The sequence below is a fragment of the Indicator indicator genome, chromosome 8, assembly GCF_027791375.1.
Source record: "Indicator indicator isolate 239-I01 chromosome 8, UM_Iind_1.1, whole genome shotgun sequence".
Lineage (NCBI taxonomy): Eukaryota > Metazoa > Chordata > Aves > Piciformes > Indicatoridae > Indicator > Indicator indicator.
In genome coordinates, this window is record NC_072017.1 from 33,530,381 (window position 1) to 33,549,836 (window position 19,456).

General features: G+C 39.2%; 1 protein-coding gene across 1 annotated transcript in view; it reads right to left on the minus strand.

Annotated features, from left to right (window-relative positions):
- TSPAN5 (tetraspanin 5) overlaps positions 1–19,456 on the minus strand; it is a 79,713-nt gene that overhangs the window by 17,773 nt on the left and 42,484 nt on the right. Inside the window, exon 2 of the mRNA XM_054383004.1 lies at positions 851–901. Within this exon, the coding sequence (XP_054238979.1) occupies positions 851–901 (51 nt within the window). The remainder of the gene's footprint in view (positions 1–850; positions 902–19,456) is intronic.

A 19,456-nucleotide genomic window follows, 5' to 3' on the forward strand; every position in this document is an offset into this window, starting at 1 on the left:
AAGAAAAAAACCCAAACATTATGTAATTGAGTGTCATAACACTATTGTTACCAGATAGGTTTTGTTATTTTCAATCTTTTAAACAATAAAAGGAAGCTAGCTTTAATTTTAGCTGCTGTCTTCATGCAGTAATCCAACACATACTGACTTGGCTTTTTATACTGTGTCTTGATATTTAGCCTTTTCCCAGCTTTTGCAGCAAGCAAACTAAAACTTAGGGTCTGGTTCACAATTCTGTCACTCTCCTTCACCTCCCTTTCTTCCCATTTCCAAGCTGATTTCATAGTCTTGCAACAGAGAGCATCAGTGATTAGGTTTACTTGCACAAGAAAAAACAACAGCTATTTTCTGTCTCAGATTTGGCTTTGTTTTTGGGGTTCAGTTGGGTTTGGGCTTGTGAGGTTTGTTTTGTTTTGCTTGTTTAAGAGAAACAATAATCAGCATGCTATGCTACAGCAAAGCCAGGGCAGCTTATTTTCAGGAAGCTGCCCTCTGAGACTTGTAGGCTCCCTCTCCATTCCTGGGGCCACATGCTGCAAACACACTGCCAATACTTCTTTCAGTGGAGTCTTCTAGTATCTGAGCTGCAGTGTGAGTGTGTATGGATTGAAACAGTTATTTTACATGCAAGTGTCAGCCATGATTTCTTGCCAAGGCATTCTCGGGAAAGATGCCAAGGATCTTCCTCTAGGTGAGCCGAGCCAAGGTTTTGTTTGACAGAGTAACTCGATTTTGTTTCAGTAGAAACTGTGTGTGGACACATGAAATGTGCAGCATATTACTATTCAAATATTTCACTAGAAGAGAAAGAAACAGGAAAAACATGGAGTTTGGTGTTATTTCAACTTACCTTTTCATTCCATGCCCATAATCCAATCCCAAGAAATGCTATGCCAAGGAACTAAAGGGAAAAGAAAATACTATCAGAACAGGAACTATAAATTTATGCATTTATTTTTTTTAATATACATATTGATTCATCTTCTCTGCTGGATCATCAATTTCATCAGGGCTGTTGGGGCTTCCCAGGAGTTTTAAAATATGTATGTAGTTGTTTATTTTACAACTCCATCATTGTAACTGGACGAACAGAGCACAGAGCATTCAGGGCTACTCCACGTGGGAATAGTAGGTGCTGCAAATGTCATTTTCTCCGTATCAAGTAAGGTTCTTTTTGAGTTGGTCAGACTCAATGAAAACTCCACAGTCAAGCAACACATTATTTTACTGTTTTATTACTGCCACCTACACAAAGCGACTGTCCTCACAGCTCCTTCCCAGTGAAAGTGACTAAACTGGAATCCTAAATACACATGTACTATCAGTTTTAGCAATGCTGTCCACGGAAACTTATTATATTTAAACAGCTTTCTATAGCTCATTATTTCTGGGGAAAAAAAATACTGGTCTTAAAGACTGAGTTTTAAGAAACTGCAAAACTAGTATAATATAACCTTTCTGATTTGGAATGTTTTTGTACTTCATAAAGGTCCCTTCCTCCTCCAAGGAACTTTAAAGCACCAAAATCAAAAGATAAGCATTTTTTCCCCCACAATGGGAAAAAGAGCAGTCCCTGTGATTTGGTTTTATTCCTGTACTCTCTGTTCCACTAAATAATTGAGAGCACATAGTTTCTTCAAGTACTACAGAGTTTCCATACAAATCCCACACTGAGGACCAGTGAAATAAGCAGAACAAGCACTCTCTCCCCCCTCAACATCCCCACAGCACATTTTGCATGAGACAGTACCAATTACGTAGAATGTTTAAAAAAACAGAGTGGGTGTCTGAGCACATCTCTAAATGTCCATCTGTCCAATACTCCTCTCTGGTTTTTGAAACCTAAGTGATAGCTAAAAAGAAAAGTATATTCACTCTGCTTTTAGAGCATGTAACAGGACATTGTTCAAGTATCAAACTGGTTTTGTTTTTCCACACTGCAGGGCACAAATTTATTTTGGCATGTAGTACACTTTCTCATAAGATCTGTGTAAACAGTTAAGTATTCTAATGATTTTTCTTTTGCAAAACAGGACAAAAGTGTTTTTCTGTTCAGAAGTGGGAGGAGGAAGGAATATCAACTTAAAAGGCTTTCCCAGAAGTGATCTCAACAGCGTCAAAGCATGATTCCTTCTTCCTTATCTTCTTTTTTTTCCCCAAAGTGACAATTTTAGCTTTATAATACAGGAATATCTGTAAAGCCTGATCTCTGTATCGACTGGAATACTCTCATTGCAATACCCTGAAGTTCCCTAACGCTTGTTGCATCTTTGTGACTCTCTCCTCCAAGTGTCCTTTGCCAGCTGCCTAAAGGATCATGTGTGCTACCATCCAGCAAGCACACCCAGAAGCCCATTTGTACTAACTGGGAATGAAACTCTTGTTTTTGGCTTGAAAAGTCATGACTGTGAATTTAAACAATAGCACAAACCAGTAGTCTTCAGATGAAACTGTGGCAGGCTTGGCTATATTTTAATACAAGATAAATGGAGTTTTTTCCTAGATGGAAAAACAGAACTGCTAGTCAAGAAAGTCTATTCTTTCAGCAGCCTGACTGCCTTATAAAGTACAAGAAATGGATTAGAGAATGTCAGTACAGCCCCTGTCATACACCACGTAAACCTCTCTTAGAGGTCATCTTACTTGTACTGAGACTGCTCTTTCTCTATGGTTATAAAGCTTGCCGGAAGATAATCCTCCTGACTGCAGTGATTATTTGAAACTCGAGATAAAGCTGTACAAGTTTTCAAATCACTTTCAGACAAATACAGCAAAGTTCTTTTTTGCTGTAATAGGCTTTATTCCCTCTTTCTCACACAACCAAAAGTACCCATGTTGAAGGAACGGAAGGGGAAAAAAGCTATATTATAAAAATCCTTAAACTGCACTTGGAAGCAGCAAATTGTTATTTGCAGAGAGGTTCAAAATATTGTTTTGCAAATAGTTTATTATGGTTTTGAACAGAATAAACATGAAAAACTAAAACGAAGGAGTCTGAATGCATCCAAATGTAACTGAACAGCCATACACATCAGCTGCAAGTGTGGCTCAGATGTACTAGTTTTATAAATTTAATCCTGTCAAGCGTTCTCATCCCTCACCAGAATTCGAGACTTAAGGGTAAGATTACCTCATGGGTTTGCAAACGTGACTTAGAGTAGACTATACAGGTCTCAAGCCAGGTCAAACTCAGCTCAGTTTATGGACTGGTAATGAGACTATACTAATACTAAGCTGAAGCACCTAAAAAACCCAAGACTGGCAAGCTACTGGCAAGCCAGTTAAGAAAAAACAGGAAACTGAGTTGTCAGAGTTCTCAAGGGGATCAAAGAACTACATGCTGCTCTGTCTGCTCAATATCCCAAACCAGAAATTTCTGTTCAGCTGCCTTCCGAAGCAGCTGATGAAACAAGAGCAATGTACAAGATCCATTAGAAGAAAAAGGATCAGGATGGAATCACAAACTCTTTATCACAGGATGCCATGGAAACCAAAAGTGTAAAGCATTTGGAAGAAAAGATTAGATGAATTAATGGAGAATCTATAGCTCCCAAAAAGTGATTATGATACAACTTCTGGCTCAGGAAATTTTTACACTGCTGCTCACTGGGAAAAGATCACTGTATGCATGCTTTGTTGCTTAAATGACTCTTGCCTTGGATAAATGCCACTTGCATTACTTGAGATAAAATACTGAGCTAGGCAGACCACCGACCTTACTCCTTACAATCAAGGCCTCTAAAGGCCCACAGCTGCACAAAGACAACCTGCCACAGGAATGAAGCACACAGGAATCCTCACAGTAATCCCTGCTGGCAGAAATGTTCACAAGGAGACTTATGGGATCCTCTCACCAGGATTAACTTTGGATTTTACAGACAATTATGAAAGAAACTCCTGCATAATAAAAAAAAAAAAGCAAACCAACACAAACAGCTGAATGTGCTAAGCAAATCCTCCTCTGTATTTTGGCTGTTAGAACACATATCCTACTTAATCTTGCAGCCATTCTGCAGAAGTCTCCAAGGTAGTCTTCTTCTCCTTGCTTGTAACCAGAAAGAAAAATCTCTTCACATCTGAAGCATGTGGGGAGCCAGTGAGATGGCACACCCATCTCAGTTAAGTCTGGAAAATTTCATTTACATCCATTAAGTTATTTCAATGAGTAATAAAAAGGTGGCAGTTTGCCTCATTATCTGCAAAACACTCTACAGAGAATAACAACCTTAATTCTCCACAGACTTCTAGTAAGACTATTTAGTCTGAGTATAAATGGTCACCGGATCTGGAGCAGAGTTTGCAAACATGCTGATACTTCATTTTTTTAAACAGTAATGTCCAAGAGAGTATTTTAAACCAGTCCTCTGGAGTAGTACTTTCTCAGCCATCAGTTTTCTGTTCACAAATATCAAACAAGATGTGTTCAAGTTTTTCTTCTATAAGGATTATATGTAATTATGAGTAGAACACGTAGCAGTACTTGTATGGTCACCCTACTTGTAGAGCTCATATGCAGTTTTCAGATCAATAAAGTGTTTCAATTTGCATGTCTCTCATTCCCGGTTTTGCCTGCATGGTGGAAAATCATTCTTTGTTGCTAGGGATACAGCACATCATTTAGAGGGTGCTGGAGTAAATCTAACGCAAATACTAGAAAAAGTTTGAGAGAGATGAGCTTAATCGTGGAGTGATCAGATGCTACTTGACATCCTGAATTTTCCATCTCAGCTGACATTCATAAATAACTTGGCACCAGTTTTCAACCAAAAGGAGAGCCACAGGCCAAGCAGCAAAAGGCTGACAAACATGCCACATGCAAGAACCTGCGCATGTCCCTATGCGGATACCTTACAGACTTGTGTGAGATGGAACTACAGTGCAGCCACATAACTTCACCTTCACCACAACAATACAAACACACTGGCAGAGCTTGCTATTAGAGTTCAGAACCAGAGCTTCTTCATGAGAACTTTAGTTTTCTCTGGAGCCCTGTATTTAGCCAGCACAGCACCAGGAATGTAAGGTACAGTATTCTACTGACAAGCACATCAGTGATCAGAACAACATGAAGTGTAGTATTAGATATCCTGAAATACAATCAGGAAAACACAGGAGTTCTGAGCTTTGCACATACATAAAGCAGTGCTGACAAGTCCCTAAGTGACCCTAAAACCCCAGATGAACAGTTTTTCCCTAAGCAAAGCACTCTGCTCAGCCTCAAAGATACTCCAAAAATCAGAATTCTCACTGCTTTCCTTGAAGCATTTTATGCCTAATCAGTCTTTTTGCTTTTTAAGCCAGAGCAAAAAGGAGCTTAATGTCTGTGTCAGAGCACAAGGGATTTTGTTGGGGTTTTTTTTGTTTGGTTGGCTGGATTTTTTGCTTATTTTTAAGTAGCACTGACAGAGAAAGGGCACCAAACCAGAAATTAAAATGAAGCTTTACAGATATTTCTTCTTCCTTTCCAGCCACTGATGTGTACTCTGTTTTAAACACGTCAGTTAGCATTATTTCAAACAAAGTAAGTAGGACATCTTCTCAACCCTCCATCTTTTGTCTGGACCAGTATCACAGGGAAGGAAGGTAGCAGGAGTCTGCCCTGTTCCTTCCTCTATTCACCCTGGTTCCAATAACTTTTCTATTCTCAGCACAAACTGTTATAGCATTACATTTTCATGTGGCTAAACATACATGGTGACCATGGGAATTGGAAACTGCTCAAAGCATAAAACCCACATGTACATATTTGTGCTAATGCCTACACAAAGAATGAATTCTCCTAAAGCCCATTTCTTGTTTGCCCGGGGACATTATCAGCAGGAAAACGCCATGTACTACAGTCAGTGACTGAAGATGTTGCGTAGGTGACTAATTACCATTTTGGTTCACAGCAACATTCAGATATAGACTGAATATAGACCAAAAGACGTCAAATCTATTTCTACTTTATGTGCAGCTTCTAAAAAAACCCATTTCATTACATTTCACAGATAACTGCCTCAGTAATACCTTTTCCTTCTGGATACAAAACACACACATGTAGAAGAAAAAAAGATCCCAGTTACCACACATTTTGCTCAGCTGAATCAGAGATAACTCATTTTATAGAATCATCCAAAGGAGAAAAACAGACCTCAGTATACAACAAGAAAATATGTCTGCTCCATCTTGCAGGACTCTTAGTATGATGCTTTCTAATGATAAATTAAGCACATCTGACCCCAATTTTCAAAGCAAGATGCTGTGGCTGTGAATGTATTTTTCATTTTCACCAGTATGGGGCTTTCCTTTTTGTGTGACAAGTAAGCGAGATCTACACGCTCCCCACACCCACCCCAAAAGCACAGTCCGTTCCCATATTTTTCTTACTGCCTTCTCCAATTCTTTAATTGCAAAAGCATGACATCTGCTTTCTGTTACAGTTGCTTTGTATATTTATCTTATTGCATTCTGATGATGCAAAGTAAGCACTGCCAATCAGCTTGGAGCAAGAGTCCCTAAATACTGAAGTCACTCTCAATTTGTCCACAGAGACTGATTTACTGAAAAAGCAGGATGAATTAGACTCTATTTCCCCTGCTTCAACTTTTGAACAACTCCCTTCAGGCCTAGATAAATTTATCTCTTTCCAAGTTCACAATGAGACTTCTCCAAACTCGGGTCCTGCTGTCTAAAGAAAATACTCTATTTGAAGCTTCTTTTCTAAATTGTTTTTTAAACCACACAAAACTAAGACACAGCAGTCCCTTTGTAAAATTCTTCAATAAAAACTTTTAGGAGCCTAAAAAGTTCTTGTTTGTATGAGATCTAGCTGACTTCCAAAAACCAGTACCCTTTTCTCATGAAACTAAATAAATAAAAAATCCAAGACCGTTACGGTAAACACTGTACCACTACCACACAGAGACGTTTAAAAAGTCTACGAAGTTGAAGTAACATCTCTGTTCACTGTCACTTTAGTGCACCCCTCTTGCAAGGACCTTATCCCTTCTACTCTTCCTTGCACTCTCTGCTGTGTCTTTGTTTCACCACCTGCTCTCTCTGCTCTCCCTGAGCTCTGTGTGAAGACTAACAAATTCAGCTGTGCACATCTCTCCATGGGCTTCTTCCCTGCCTTCACTCTGAACTACATTAAGTACTTCACATCCCTCTCCTTTTCCTAACCAGCCTTGCTCTCTTCATCAATACCATTTCATCTCTGGCTCAGTCCTCCCCACTGCAGCTTCTCTGTCTGAAGTCAGTTTCTATTTTTAAAGCCATCAAAAAATTATGTAAGTAGTATGTAGCAGTATTGAAAACAGTATGGGCTTAAAACACAGCCACAAGCAGCAACAAAGTGCAAAATGAAACTAAGAGAATTAAAAAAACAAAACCCACCCGATGCCCAAGTTCCACATCCTGTATCAGTATGCTAAGCATTTCTCTTAGCCAATTTGACACTGCAAAGACACAAGCCTTCTCACTCTGGTTTATAGGTAAGAAAAAAGTATGACAGCAAAGCAAGCGTATTCTGCTTCAGGGCGAGGTGAAGCAAAGCATCTAGAAGCAATATTGCAAGTGGGTCACTTTACAGGTCAGCCTTGCTGCCCAGGGCTAGCAGCTTCTTACCCCAGAGGACACCAAGACCTCCCTCCAGTTGTTCTGTTTCTGCCACTGCTATCTCCTTCAGCCCAAACAACCCTACCTAGCTACAGGCTATTTTGGTGCAGCCCCAACATGACTGTTCCTCATTCTTTTTCTGAAGCTACAGTTCTATTTACATCTGACGTTTAAAATAAAAACCACAAAGCAAAAAACACCATGCAAAAAAACAACCCACCATGAAACACAGTATACATTAAATTCTCATTAGGAAACTGATACACAAGTGCTCACTTATTTTAGCTACAAGCAATGAAGTTGTAACATCCAATTCAGGCAATTAATACAGCAAACAGAAAGGACCTACACTAGTCTTTCTTTTCCCTTAGTAATGAACAGGCAATTACATTGCCTGTACAATTGATTTCAGTAGCTGAGAACATAAAGAGTGCAGAGGCAGGAAACACAAACAGGTAGGCTTGTCAACACAGCAGGATATTCTGAATGCTCAGCATTTCCTTTTGGGAAAGCAGTCTCAGCAACTAGCTGTGCTTGTATCCTACACAGAGGGAGCCCCGAAAATCTATCCCAGCTACACAAGCTGCCACATCCCAGGCTGTTTCAATGAACTACACTCAGAGATCCACTCTCTTGCTTCTCAGAGAAGCACACCCACGTGGAGAATAAGGAAGGGGTGAAAAGACTAAATGAGTCTGGATGACAGGTACACAGAGTGAACACAACCAGTTTTTACAAACTTGGGCCAAATTATTTAATCTTACTTTCCTTTTACTACAAAAAACAAGCACAGGAAAGAGTGAACTCCAAGCTAACAGTGAACATAAAACAAACCTGCAAATGAACACAGAACTTTTTCTGGGAAATTCTACAGAAGCTTTCTTGCCTTTTACCTTCACCAAATGCTAATTCCTGGTTCTTTTTTAAGAGTCACCCAGTCAGATGTCCAAAATAATTTACAAAGATACTAGTAGCACATATATGAAGAAATCATAGCTTGAAAAGGTACAAGCAATTCAGTGCAATTTAATAACATGCCAGAAACCAAACTAAGGTACCCAAAATCCTGGCCACAACATAATGTGATCGTATAGCCTGTCACACAAAGACCAAACACAACTCAGAACTATAAACTCTGTAACAGCAAATGCACATATATATGGCATGTGTTAACACATGAAATGAATCAACTTCTAACAGTCACAGTAGTGAGTGTTGAGGGGATAGAGGATAGAAAGGGACACAAGAAGGGCTGCAGTAGGTTTATTAAGAGTTATTTGACAGCCTAGTAAGTCTTCATTTTACAAAGGTGAAGCTGAGAGCATACAGAGACCAGTACTACTTTGTCAACACAAAAGCCTAACCTCAAAAGTCACACCAGCTGTGTCTATGCGTGCCTGCACAGATCTCCATTTTCCAGAGAGATGTGGGGGAAAGAAGCCAAACCACTAATTAGGCATCACATTTATTTTCCAATAAACACACACAATTACAATCAGCAATCCTGATGCACAAAGCCAAATCACAAAGGATGTGTCCCATAAATACTGAGCAAAACTCTTGCTTTGCATCTTATAGTCATTGCAGTAGAGGAAAACACCTCTAAAAGCAGTGTTTGCAGCCACAGCCAACCCTCAACATTTCCAGTGTACTATACAGTAACTACTGAGAACCAAAACTTTGAGATTATCAGTTAAAAATGATTCTGTGGATGAATCAGTGCAGCTTCCAGAAGCACTAGAAGATCTGCTAACCAGAGCTTTGAAAAATTCTGTTCTAGACAGTAGGTTCTGAATTGTGCCTTGCAATGTGTTGCTTCTGACTCTACAAGCTACTGTATTTGTTCCTGATGTAGCTTATTCATAAAATCAATCCCAATTTTTGCTCATGTCAGCATTAACTAATGCTTTGTTAGCTATTTTTATACTACAAGGTTCTTTCTAATTTCTAATAGAAGCAGAACTAGCAGAAGTTGACAGCAATCTCTCATTTCTACAAGACTTGGCAGGGGGCAAAGCAAACAAAACCCAGGACTGCCTTTTTTTAACAGAGGTGACAGAACAAACCAGAGACAACAAATGGTCACAAAGCTGTTTTCCTGAAGGTTTGATTCCTAGGCAAAAGTTACACGATCTAGCAGTAACAATAAGTAAATAAATAGGCAACCAGAAACCAGCTGTTTGTCTAAATGAAAGAGACTGCTGACCCCTTGTCTACTTTACAGACAGCATCAAAAGCACCTCTATTATTTGTCATTCTCAAAAGAGGCATCAGGGGCTTGACTAAATATGTAGGCAAAATACTCTTCACTTTTGTAAAAGTGCTCCTTCAAATCACAGTTGTTTAACATGATACAGCAGTCAGGGGAGGTTCTGCTGACACCACCTTTGCTGGAGACATATACAATGCTACTGCTCCAATTTCATTTGAGATTGTTAAACTCATTTTAAGAATAAACGCATTGGAAACAACACAACTAAGACTTCCAGTTCGTTATGACCAACAGTATCAGCAATATCACCTAGAACATGTAAAACACTGATTTGTTAATTGAAAAATTTCATCCCTCTTTTTACTGACACTTTGAACTGCATTATTTCTGTAAACTGCAGTTCCTGATGAATCCATTACCCTTTGCTTGTTACACTTCTCCGGTTTGCATAAACACTAGTAGTTGATCCCTCCTGCCATCCCTTACCAGGAAAACAAGGACTAGAAAATTACTTTTAAGGCATATGGAAATGTGGCTGTAGTACATACAGATGGCTCCATGAGAAAAAAGCTATAAAAATCAAGTGATGTTGCCTCACCAAGATCCTTCTGCTGCATAGCTGTGCTCTTGCAGTTAGTCATTCTTTGCTTACTGCTCTTCCAGGATGAAGGAGTTTTGGTACTGCAAAGATGACTTTTGGTATTGCAAGAGAGTGTATGTGCCAGCCAGATAATCTCATTTTCTCCCTTACTCATAAAAGCAGAGCAGCTGTTCTTCAGATCCCACCTTATTTACTTATATATAGTCATTACCCAGAAGAACAGTACCTCAACATCACTTTTAAAAAAGCCTTGGAAACACTGAAATGATCTTAAAAGTCTTGGTTTCACGCTTCAGTTTCCAGAGTCCCACCAAAAAAGGCCATAAACACACTATATATCACAAAAACTCCCCAATCAAAAACAAACCAAACCCACACACTCACACCACAAAAACAAAACAACAAAAACCACCACCGCCACAAAACACTAAATCATGCCACCAATCAATAACACACACTACAAAACCCCCAAAAAACTCACATAGAATTTGATTTGGTTTGACCTTCTGTATTTGCCCATCATTCTTAAGTTGGTCCAAAAACTGCAACAACTCCCTACGTAGGAAAAGTGTTTTCTTCAATTCTGCTCAGCCCCAGAAGGGTTTCAAGGCACAAAGTTTACAAGGAGCACAAAGTAGCAATTTAGTCATAAAAATTTGAATACTGGATAAGTTTTCTATGGCCAGCTGGACATTGTTTCCACTACTGAGTGCTAACAGTAAAACTTTGGCTGTTTCCCCATGGAACAGTCACCCTGCATAGAATCTCAAAAGGGACCCCTCCAATCCAGACTCAACTCCAGCCTTCCAGACAAAACCTACTACATTTGACTTGATAAGCTGGAAGGTAACACGACTGTGGAGAACTCTGCCTTTAAAGTCACTCAAGATCTTGTTGGAATAGTGTTACCTTGGGTATGTTACACAATAGCAACGCATTAGAGCGCACACTGAATGAAGCAGTTCTCCACGAGGCTGAGGGGCTCAGGAAGCTTCCTGACCATCCCTGATAGCAGACTTCTCATCAGCAATAATAAAGTAAAAGATAGAAGGAGATGAAGAAATGTTTGTTCTAACAAACCTGTGACAGAAACAAAGGGAAAAGCATAAAAAGGAAACTCTCAAAATTGCTTAAAAGGCTTCATCTTCCTTTAGAAGTTAAGAGTTGATTCTCATGATGCGTTTATTCAGCAAAGAAAGTGCATCTCAATTATCAAAGATGATTAATTCCTTTCAAAAACACCAGTGTAAAAAAAAAAGTATCCTGGTAGAACAGAGGTAAAAACTTGAGCCTAAGTGTAAAAAGAGAACATATGCAGCATCAAACTGCTAAAAAAAGTTCAATACCTCCCCTGCCTGCACTGGAATTTGAATCCAAGCTAGCAGAGAAAATAAATATTTTGCAGCACAGAAGTGCAAGCATAACACTTTGTAGGAAAAACAACTTATCTGGAAAACATTACCAAAGTTTTTTCCTTATCTGAAAAAACATTGCATAAGTTCTACACAAAGGCAAATGTCACAGTTTCGCTTTCCAGTCACTAACAAACAGGCAACAGGAGAAGATTATTTGGGAGGCAAAGGGATGCTTCCCAAGAGGAGGATTTGGAAAGGAAATCACTCATAATATAGCTTCTCCAACTTTTAGTCCCGCTTTTAAGAGCAAGTATACCTGAAAGTCACTTCTAGACTCAAGAAGTAAATGCAAACAAAACCAAGAACAACTAATTGAACAAGGAAAAACAGTATCAAACATCTTTTCTTCTTTTTCAATAATTTCATCTACTGATCTCTTTTTAAAACAACTGAAGTTATTTGTATCTTGACCAATATGCCCCAGAAAATCCAGAAGGCTCCACTTGCCTTCCCTTCCATTTCAAAACACTTCAGCCTGGGAAATTTCTCCATTGACCTGTGCTGTAGTTCATCCACTACAAGGACACAAGGAAACTTTTAAAGCATTACTTGTTTTTCTTTAATACTATTTGTATAATTTTACATTTTTCTTCGTTTGAGCTGAAACATTGGGAGAGAGAAAGAGTCCTTAAAATCTGGTTCTTCCCTGCTGCATGAACACTGCAATTAATTCTTCATTGAGCTACCCAGAGAAAGAGTGAAATAAAAGGTCTTCAGTAACACACAACTGTAAAAACTGTCACCATGCCTGTGGAGCTATCAACAAGAACCCTTCCCTAATACCTCATGTCCTTTCCTTCACATAGTGAAGAAAGGTGACCATAACAAACTGGAACAGTAGGAGGGTTGAACATATGGGAAATACAGATGGAATGGAATTTAACAATCCAAACACAGTATCATATACTTAAGGACTACAAAAATATCTGCTATAAACTGAAAATTTATTCACTGGAAGCATAAGAGAAGACAGCCTTGGAACTGCATGCATCAGTCTGCAAGCTAGTAAGCTGATGGAATATGCAGAAAGGCAAAGTAATATTTTTGTGACATTTAATGAAATATTCTCAGAAAAAGATGTAATTCCTTTCTCTAAGATTCCCACAATTCCATCTCTCTACAAAGGTTTAAAATGGCCAGCACCACTGGTATGGCTACAGCCCACTATATGATTGCAGGATCTTCATTCAAATGTCACATCAACACTGACAGCAACTGTGTGAGTTATTGCATGTATTGCAACTCCTGTACAAGACGTTGCTGCGCCCCATCAATACTCAGCAATGAAACTGGGCTCTTAGGATTTTTGTCCACAGACCCATAACAATCAGTACACAGCCAGACCTGCTCACATAAATCTATAGGTTCATTAACTAGACTTCACTCCCAAAGATGCTAGGGAGATGAGGTATTCCGGTTAGAATACACAATCACAGAATATGAGGGGCTGGAACGGATCTGGAGTGATTATCTAGTCCAACCCCCCTGCCAAAGCAGGATCACCTAGACCAGGTCACACAGGAAGTCATCCAGGAGGGTCTTGAATATCTCCAGAGAGGGAGACTCCACAACCCCCCTGGGCAGCCTGTTCCAGTGTTCTGTCACCCACACAGTAAAATAATTCTTCCTCCTGTTTCCATGGAATTTCCTATGCCTCAACTTCCACCCATTGTTCCTTATGTTGTCATTGGGCATTACCAAGAAGAGCCTGGCTCCCTCCTCTTGGCACTCACCTTTTTCGTATGGAGAAACCTATAAGATGACACCCCTAGGTCCTAAGGTTGTCAAGGTTTTTTAATAGGGAACATGTCTTCAACAGATCCTATTGTGACTGTTAAACTTCAGTTTCCCTGCTAGATCAATGCAAACAGCAAGTACAGGATTTTCTAGGATCAGGCCCACAATTGCTTTGCTCCAAATAAAGTCACTCTCCCCAATGCTCTTTCATTCCAACCATCATTCAACCATCCGTGGTCAGCCCTTCCCACCTGCCCTGAAAGCACTGTTCCACTTACACATGGGGTTTCTGTGTACCATTCAGATGTGTGTCCATAAAAATCACAAATTAATTCCATGACATTTGGTACAGCACTGACCCCTATTCACACAGATGCATGAAAGGAGCCCAGTGTAATGCAACTGCATTCCTGGCACTGTTGTGCTCCTCTGGCTGCACTCACACGACCTCTGCCTGGTTTCTGCCACTGTCAAACAGGCAGACAAGCAAGTGCAGGGTGGCGCGTCAGATCCGCTCTCCCCATGCACCGAATCAAGCAATTATGCTCCACAGCAGTCACCCTCAGGGCGTAAGAAGAGAAAAAGGGGAACAGTGTGCATGAAGGCCTAGGCACATCACCAATAGCTTTTCGCCTTTCTCTCAGCTGATACAGTAATTAGCACCACCAGCTCTTGCCTCAGGCAGAGCAGAAGAAAAAAAAAAAAAAAAACAGCTAATGTTGAAGTGATATGCCCCAAATTAAGGAGAGGGGTCGTCTCCCTGCCCTGCCATTGCAGTCAGTATGTATGGTGTTTATGTAACAGTGCAGGACAACAAATCTATCCCAACACTTTCTACATTTTCAGTGTAGTCTATCACCGACTTGTTCAGTGCTCCTACTCTTGCCTCTCCTACACAACTCCTGACAAGATGTGGATCTCTGAGAATGTGCTACAGGAACTTACAAGCCCCATTTTGTAAAATGAGCCCCTGCACTCTCAACTAACATAATTACATATATGCACAAACAAAAAGCTTCTGATCAGCCATGAGGCCGTGTGGAGGTTGGAGCTGTAAAAGAAGCAGCAGAAGGAAAAAACCCACACTCCACAATGTTTCCAGTGACTAAGAGAGATTGATTTTGGCTGCTGGCTGAGCCAACTGTCTGTCTCCATAAGACACTGCATCTATTATCAATCTAGAGGTATAAAACAAAATTTTAAAAAAGGTTGCAAAAATTATTTTTTTATAATATAGGAAAAAAATCTGGGATTATTCATTTTCCAGGAAAGGATGCACAACAATTTGGGTACACAAACATACTAAACTGTGGCATAATTCTTTCTGATTTCTCTTTTGACTTGAACAGCAGCTGAGAACTACTGGAAGCTTTTGAAAATTCTTACCCTAATTATTGCCAACGTCCACAGTAGCCAACTTAAGAGAATCGATTTCTTACCATAATGAGAAGTGGAAAAAAAGCCCAAAACATTAAACCACTAAGCTTTCCTTAATTCAGATGTCTTCCAATCATATCACAGAATCAGTAGGCTAAAATTAGTACCAACGTATTGGAAGCCAGCTGCTGCATCTCCTCTTTTAAAATAATTTTTAATAGGAAAGCTAAATTTTACTGAAAATACCTACCACCCTTAGCAGATTATCTGCTTTGTCACTTCAAAATGCAAGAAAATAGCCTTGTGACCGAGTTTCAGCTCTCTATCCACGAATAGGTACCTGTATTGTTGTACTCTCATAGAGTGCATCAGTCCAGTTAACTTTCTATCACACCTATCCCACTTGCAAAATACAGGCATCTTACAGATCTGCTTTCCTGGAGAAGGATGTATCATGTATATAGATTACCTTCTTTTCATCAGTTCAAGGATTGCCTCAATTCTTAGGCCCCAGCAAACATGAAACATACTTATCCAGTTTCAATCATAAGAAAATACTCATATATGCTTGTTAAACACAAATTTCCTTCTCAAATTCACTGACCAATGTAACACAAAGACCCTAGCGCTCTGCATGCTTCTGCCCTATGAACCAGCAATAACTGTAGGAGTGAAACCAAAGACCCCAAGCTCCTCACATGTGTCCTCCATACTCTAGTATAAAGAGAAAGAAGATTTTTTGCTACTTTGTTATACTGCTATGCAGCCTTTGCACAAGTCATGGCTGAAAACGATGGAAGATTGTACCCCAGGTAAGATCACAGTTACTCCGTGGGTCAGTCTCAACAGACAGAAGCAATACAATTAAGAGATCAACTTAAGCTCCGGCATATACTTTCTACTTAATTCACTCTTCCAAATCCTGTCACCAAGGGCTTTCTGAGTAATCCAGCTATCCCATTATTCCAGATATAGACAAGAATGGCAATAATACAGTTAATAAAATCATAATGCATAACTACATACTTATACAGGCATGTACATAGAACTTTGTACAAAAGTTCTCCTCCCCAGGATACAGTCTAAGTTAGGGAGAGGTGAATAAATGCAAAATAAGAAATATGGTACAATGAGATTTTTCATGCTCATGAGAGTATTTCTCTGGCTCTAAAAGACAAAATACAAAGACTAAAAAATACACTATTGCTACCTCAGACTCTTCTACTCCTTTCTTCCTCTTTTTTTTTTCTCTTTACAGTGTGCAGCTCTGAGTTAAACTCACAAATTGGGATTTTTTCTTCCTATGCTCAAAACTCACAAACTGGGATTTTATTTCCTGTGTTCAATGACCTTGAAAATTGCCCATCTGAAGAAGTCCCTGTGGAATTACACTAAACTACTGCTATTCTTAGCACATACAACACATGGTATGTAAGCTGCATGATAAGCATCCAGGTAAATTCTCATTAGCAAGGTACTTCATTTCATAATACAAGTTAGTATATAAGCCTGTCACAACTTGCCAAATGGAAACAAAAATACCTCAAAAAAAGGCAGTATTTGTTTGTAAAAGCTGAAAAGGTGATCTGTGTTCAGTGAGTGATTTCTACATTAAGACAGACTCAGAGCTTGGCCCTGTTCCTCACAAAACGATGTGCTTCCATTTTCTCACGGCTACGGTAGCGCTGTCAATGTCCGTCGCATGTGCTGCTCAAGACCAGTATGATGTGCTTCAAGTCCTGCACAACATCTGCCAGTTCTGAAGCAGTAACTTGAACGGCCTTTGTTTTTTTGCTTATAAGCAAGTCAAGTCAGGAAGGCACTGACTGCAGCACAGTCATCTCACGATTTACAATTTTTATTTTTATTTTAAAAGCACCCTTGTTGTGTCACAATTTCTACTTCCAGATTTTGATCCTGAATTTGCACATTAGAAAACTCTTTCATTCAATATTACAAGAATAAAAATCCAGAAACACTATCATGTTCTCAAACCCAATAGAGTTTAATCAGCAGTCCTTCCCCTAGCCTTTCCATGACTTTAAGAGGCACTGAGGAACACCTTATAGCCAAACTACCTGAATTGTTACCATTCAAATTGCAGAAAGAAAGCCATTTTTAATACTTTTGAATACTGATACCAGTGTTCATTTTGTACAGAAAAAAACCAAATTCCTTATGGAAGCAACTTTTTTTCAATCCAAGAACCAACATCAGTTAGGGTCTTCTACTGAAAAAGAAGCGCCATGAACGTTTATACAGAAGACTCAAGTTCTTGTCACCTTCACACAAAAGCAAGTTTTGCCAGAAGCATGTGTACAAGCTCAGTCACCAAAATGTTCTACACAAGACAAATTATCCCTGATCCACTCTTCAGTGACTACCCTTTGAACAACCTGTGTGTCACACAGCACAGATAAACTCATTTCCATTGCCATTTCCTAGCAATTGCTCAGTTCCAGTCCACAAAAGGAATGCTGCAACTTGGACAATACCCAAACATCATGTAATGTTTGAATTAGCAAAGGAAATTAATTATCTACTGAATTATTGAGTGAAGAGAACACATCCTTACATCAAATTATGAAAAATAAGACATACTTCAGTGAAATTATATGGGGTTTTAATCCCATAGACTTTCCACATAAAGAGGGGTTCCATTTCAGAGGAGAGAAAAAAATATCTTATGGTAATCAGATTTTAACTATTTCACAGTCTCACAGTATATCAGAGGTTGGAAGGGACCTTAATAGATCATCAGGTCCAACCCCCCTGCCAGAGCAGGATCACTTAGGATAGTCTGAACAGGAACACATCCAGGTGGGTTTTGAAAGTCTCCAGAGAAGGATACTCTGCAAACCCCCTGGGGAGCCTGTTCCAGGGCTCTGTCACCCTCACTGTAAAGAAGTTTCTCCTCGTGTTGAGGTGAAATCTTCTCTGTTCTAGTTTGAACCCATTGTTCCTTGGCTTACCACTGAGAACCACCGAAAAGAGCCTGGCCCCCTCCGCTTGACACTCAGAAGTCATACAAAAACACCTAAGTGTATTATTTGTTCTGAACAGTGACATGAAGCATAGCACTTAATAGATATATATTTCATTATGTACCACTTTTTTTATTCTATCACTGATTTTGTAACTCTGATGAGCCCTCTTTCAAAGTTACAGCCAAGGTTCTGATAAAACTGATGTGAAAGACAAAAATCACTATAACACAGAGCAGAGTTATCTAACCTATGTTTGGCTGAATGAAGAACAGAACTAAAAATGAGCCTATTTTGTATTCCCATGTTCCACTGAGAATGCTTTATGCAATATTAAGAAGTATTATCTATTGCTAGCAACTGGTAATCCTTTTCCATCATTAAAATTTTATCTGTCTACCAAAATTCAACTAACTGGGGATCAGGCCAATCAGTTGTAAACACTTCCCTTCAAAATAAGGGTAGAAGAGGCAACTCGGCACTTGCAACACATTTATACAACATGAGAAAAACTAAGCTTCCAGCTATTACTAATTTCTCCTGTAAATCCTGAGAGAATACTTAATACAAAAGGAGCACATTCAGTTCTGTTTGGTACGTTTTCTTTTCATGGGCAGTCACAGATATCTAGAAGCAAGGCTGTAGCTTTTTCTTTATGAGAGTTGTTTCCAACTATTTCTTTCAGTTTTCACTGTGGTATGCAAACCAGAATATGGCAGCCTCATAAGAACAAAAGACTGACATTGCAACTCCAGGGGATCTGTGGGTAAGTGTGGCTATCTGTATTTCTAATCTGCACCCAAACTACTTCGCTTCATGCAAAATCTAGGAGCTCCTTTCAGTTCTAAATTGAGTATCACAATCTACCTTATTCCCAAAGCACTGAGCTTAGCAGAAAATATCTGGTTTTAGAGAAGGTCTCTTAAGTTTCTCCAGTATAGGTGCTCTCATACTTTTAACTGGGAGAGCAGTTGAGCAGAAGGCATTTTGGTTTGATGTATAGATGAGGATTCTCTATTTTTATCTAAAACCACCTAACATATTACAAACCAAGAGCTACTCAGTTTTACACATACAAAGATGTACGCAGTTAAACTGCAACTTCTGTACAGTGCTTACACTGTACATAAAAAAAGTGTAACAGTTCACCACCACTAAACAAATGCTTGAGACTACACTCACACCGTTTAAATCCTTTTGTCAAAGGAACTTGGAACAGCATTGGAAGATGAAATCATCAAAAATGTATAGAAGCTGTTGCATGAATAGCAAAATTGAGTATTTGCAGCTGTGCAATGCTGTAGTTGTTGAAAAAAAGCCTTGGGCTTTAACTCTGAGGTACTGTTTTCTTCACCTTTCACTGACTTTACAATAAAAACAACTGCAAAACCACAAACTTTTTTTTTCTTTTTTAACAGTAGTAACCCAAACCAGGAACTTTTACTAGTGTTTCCTAAGGCCATGAACTTTTATTGACATACTAGACTGCTTGCCATGTAGTGTCAATAATCTGCTGATTAAAGGCCTCTGA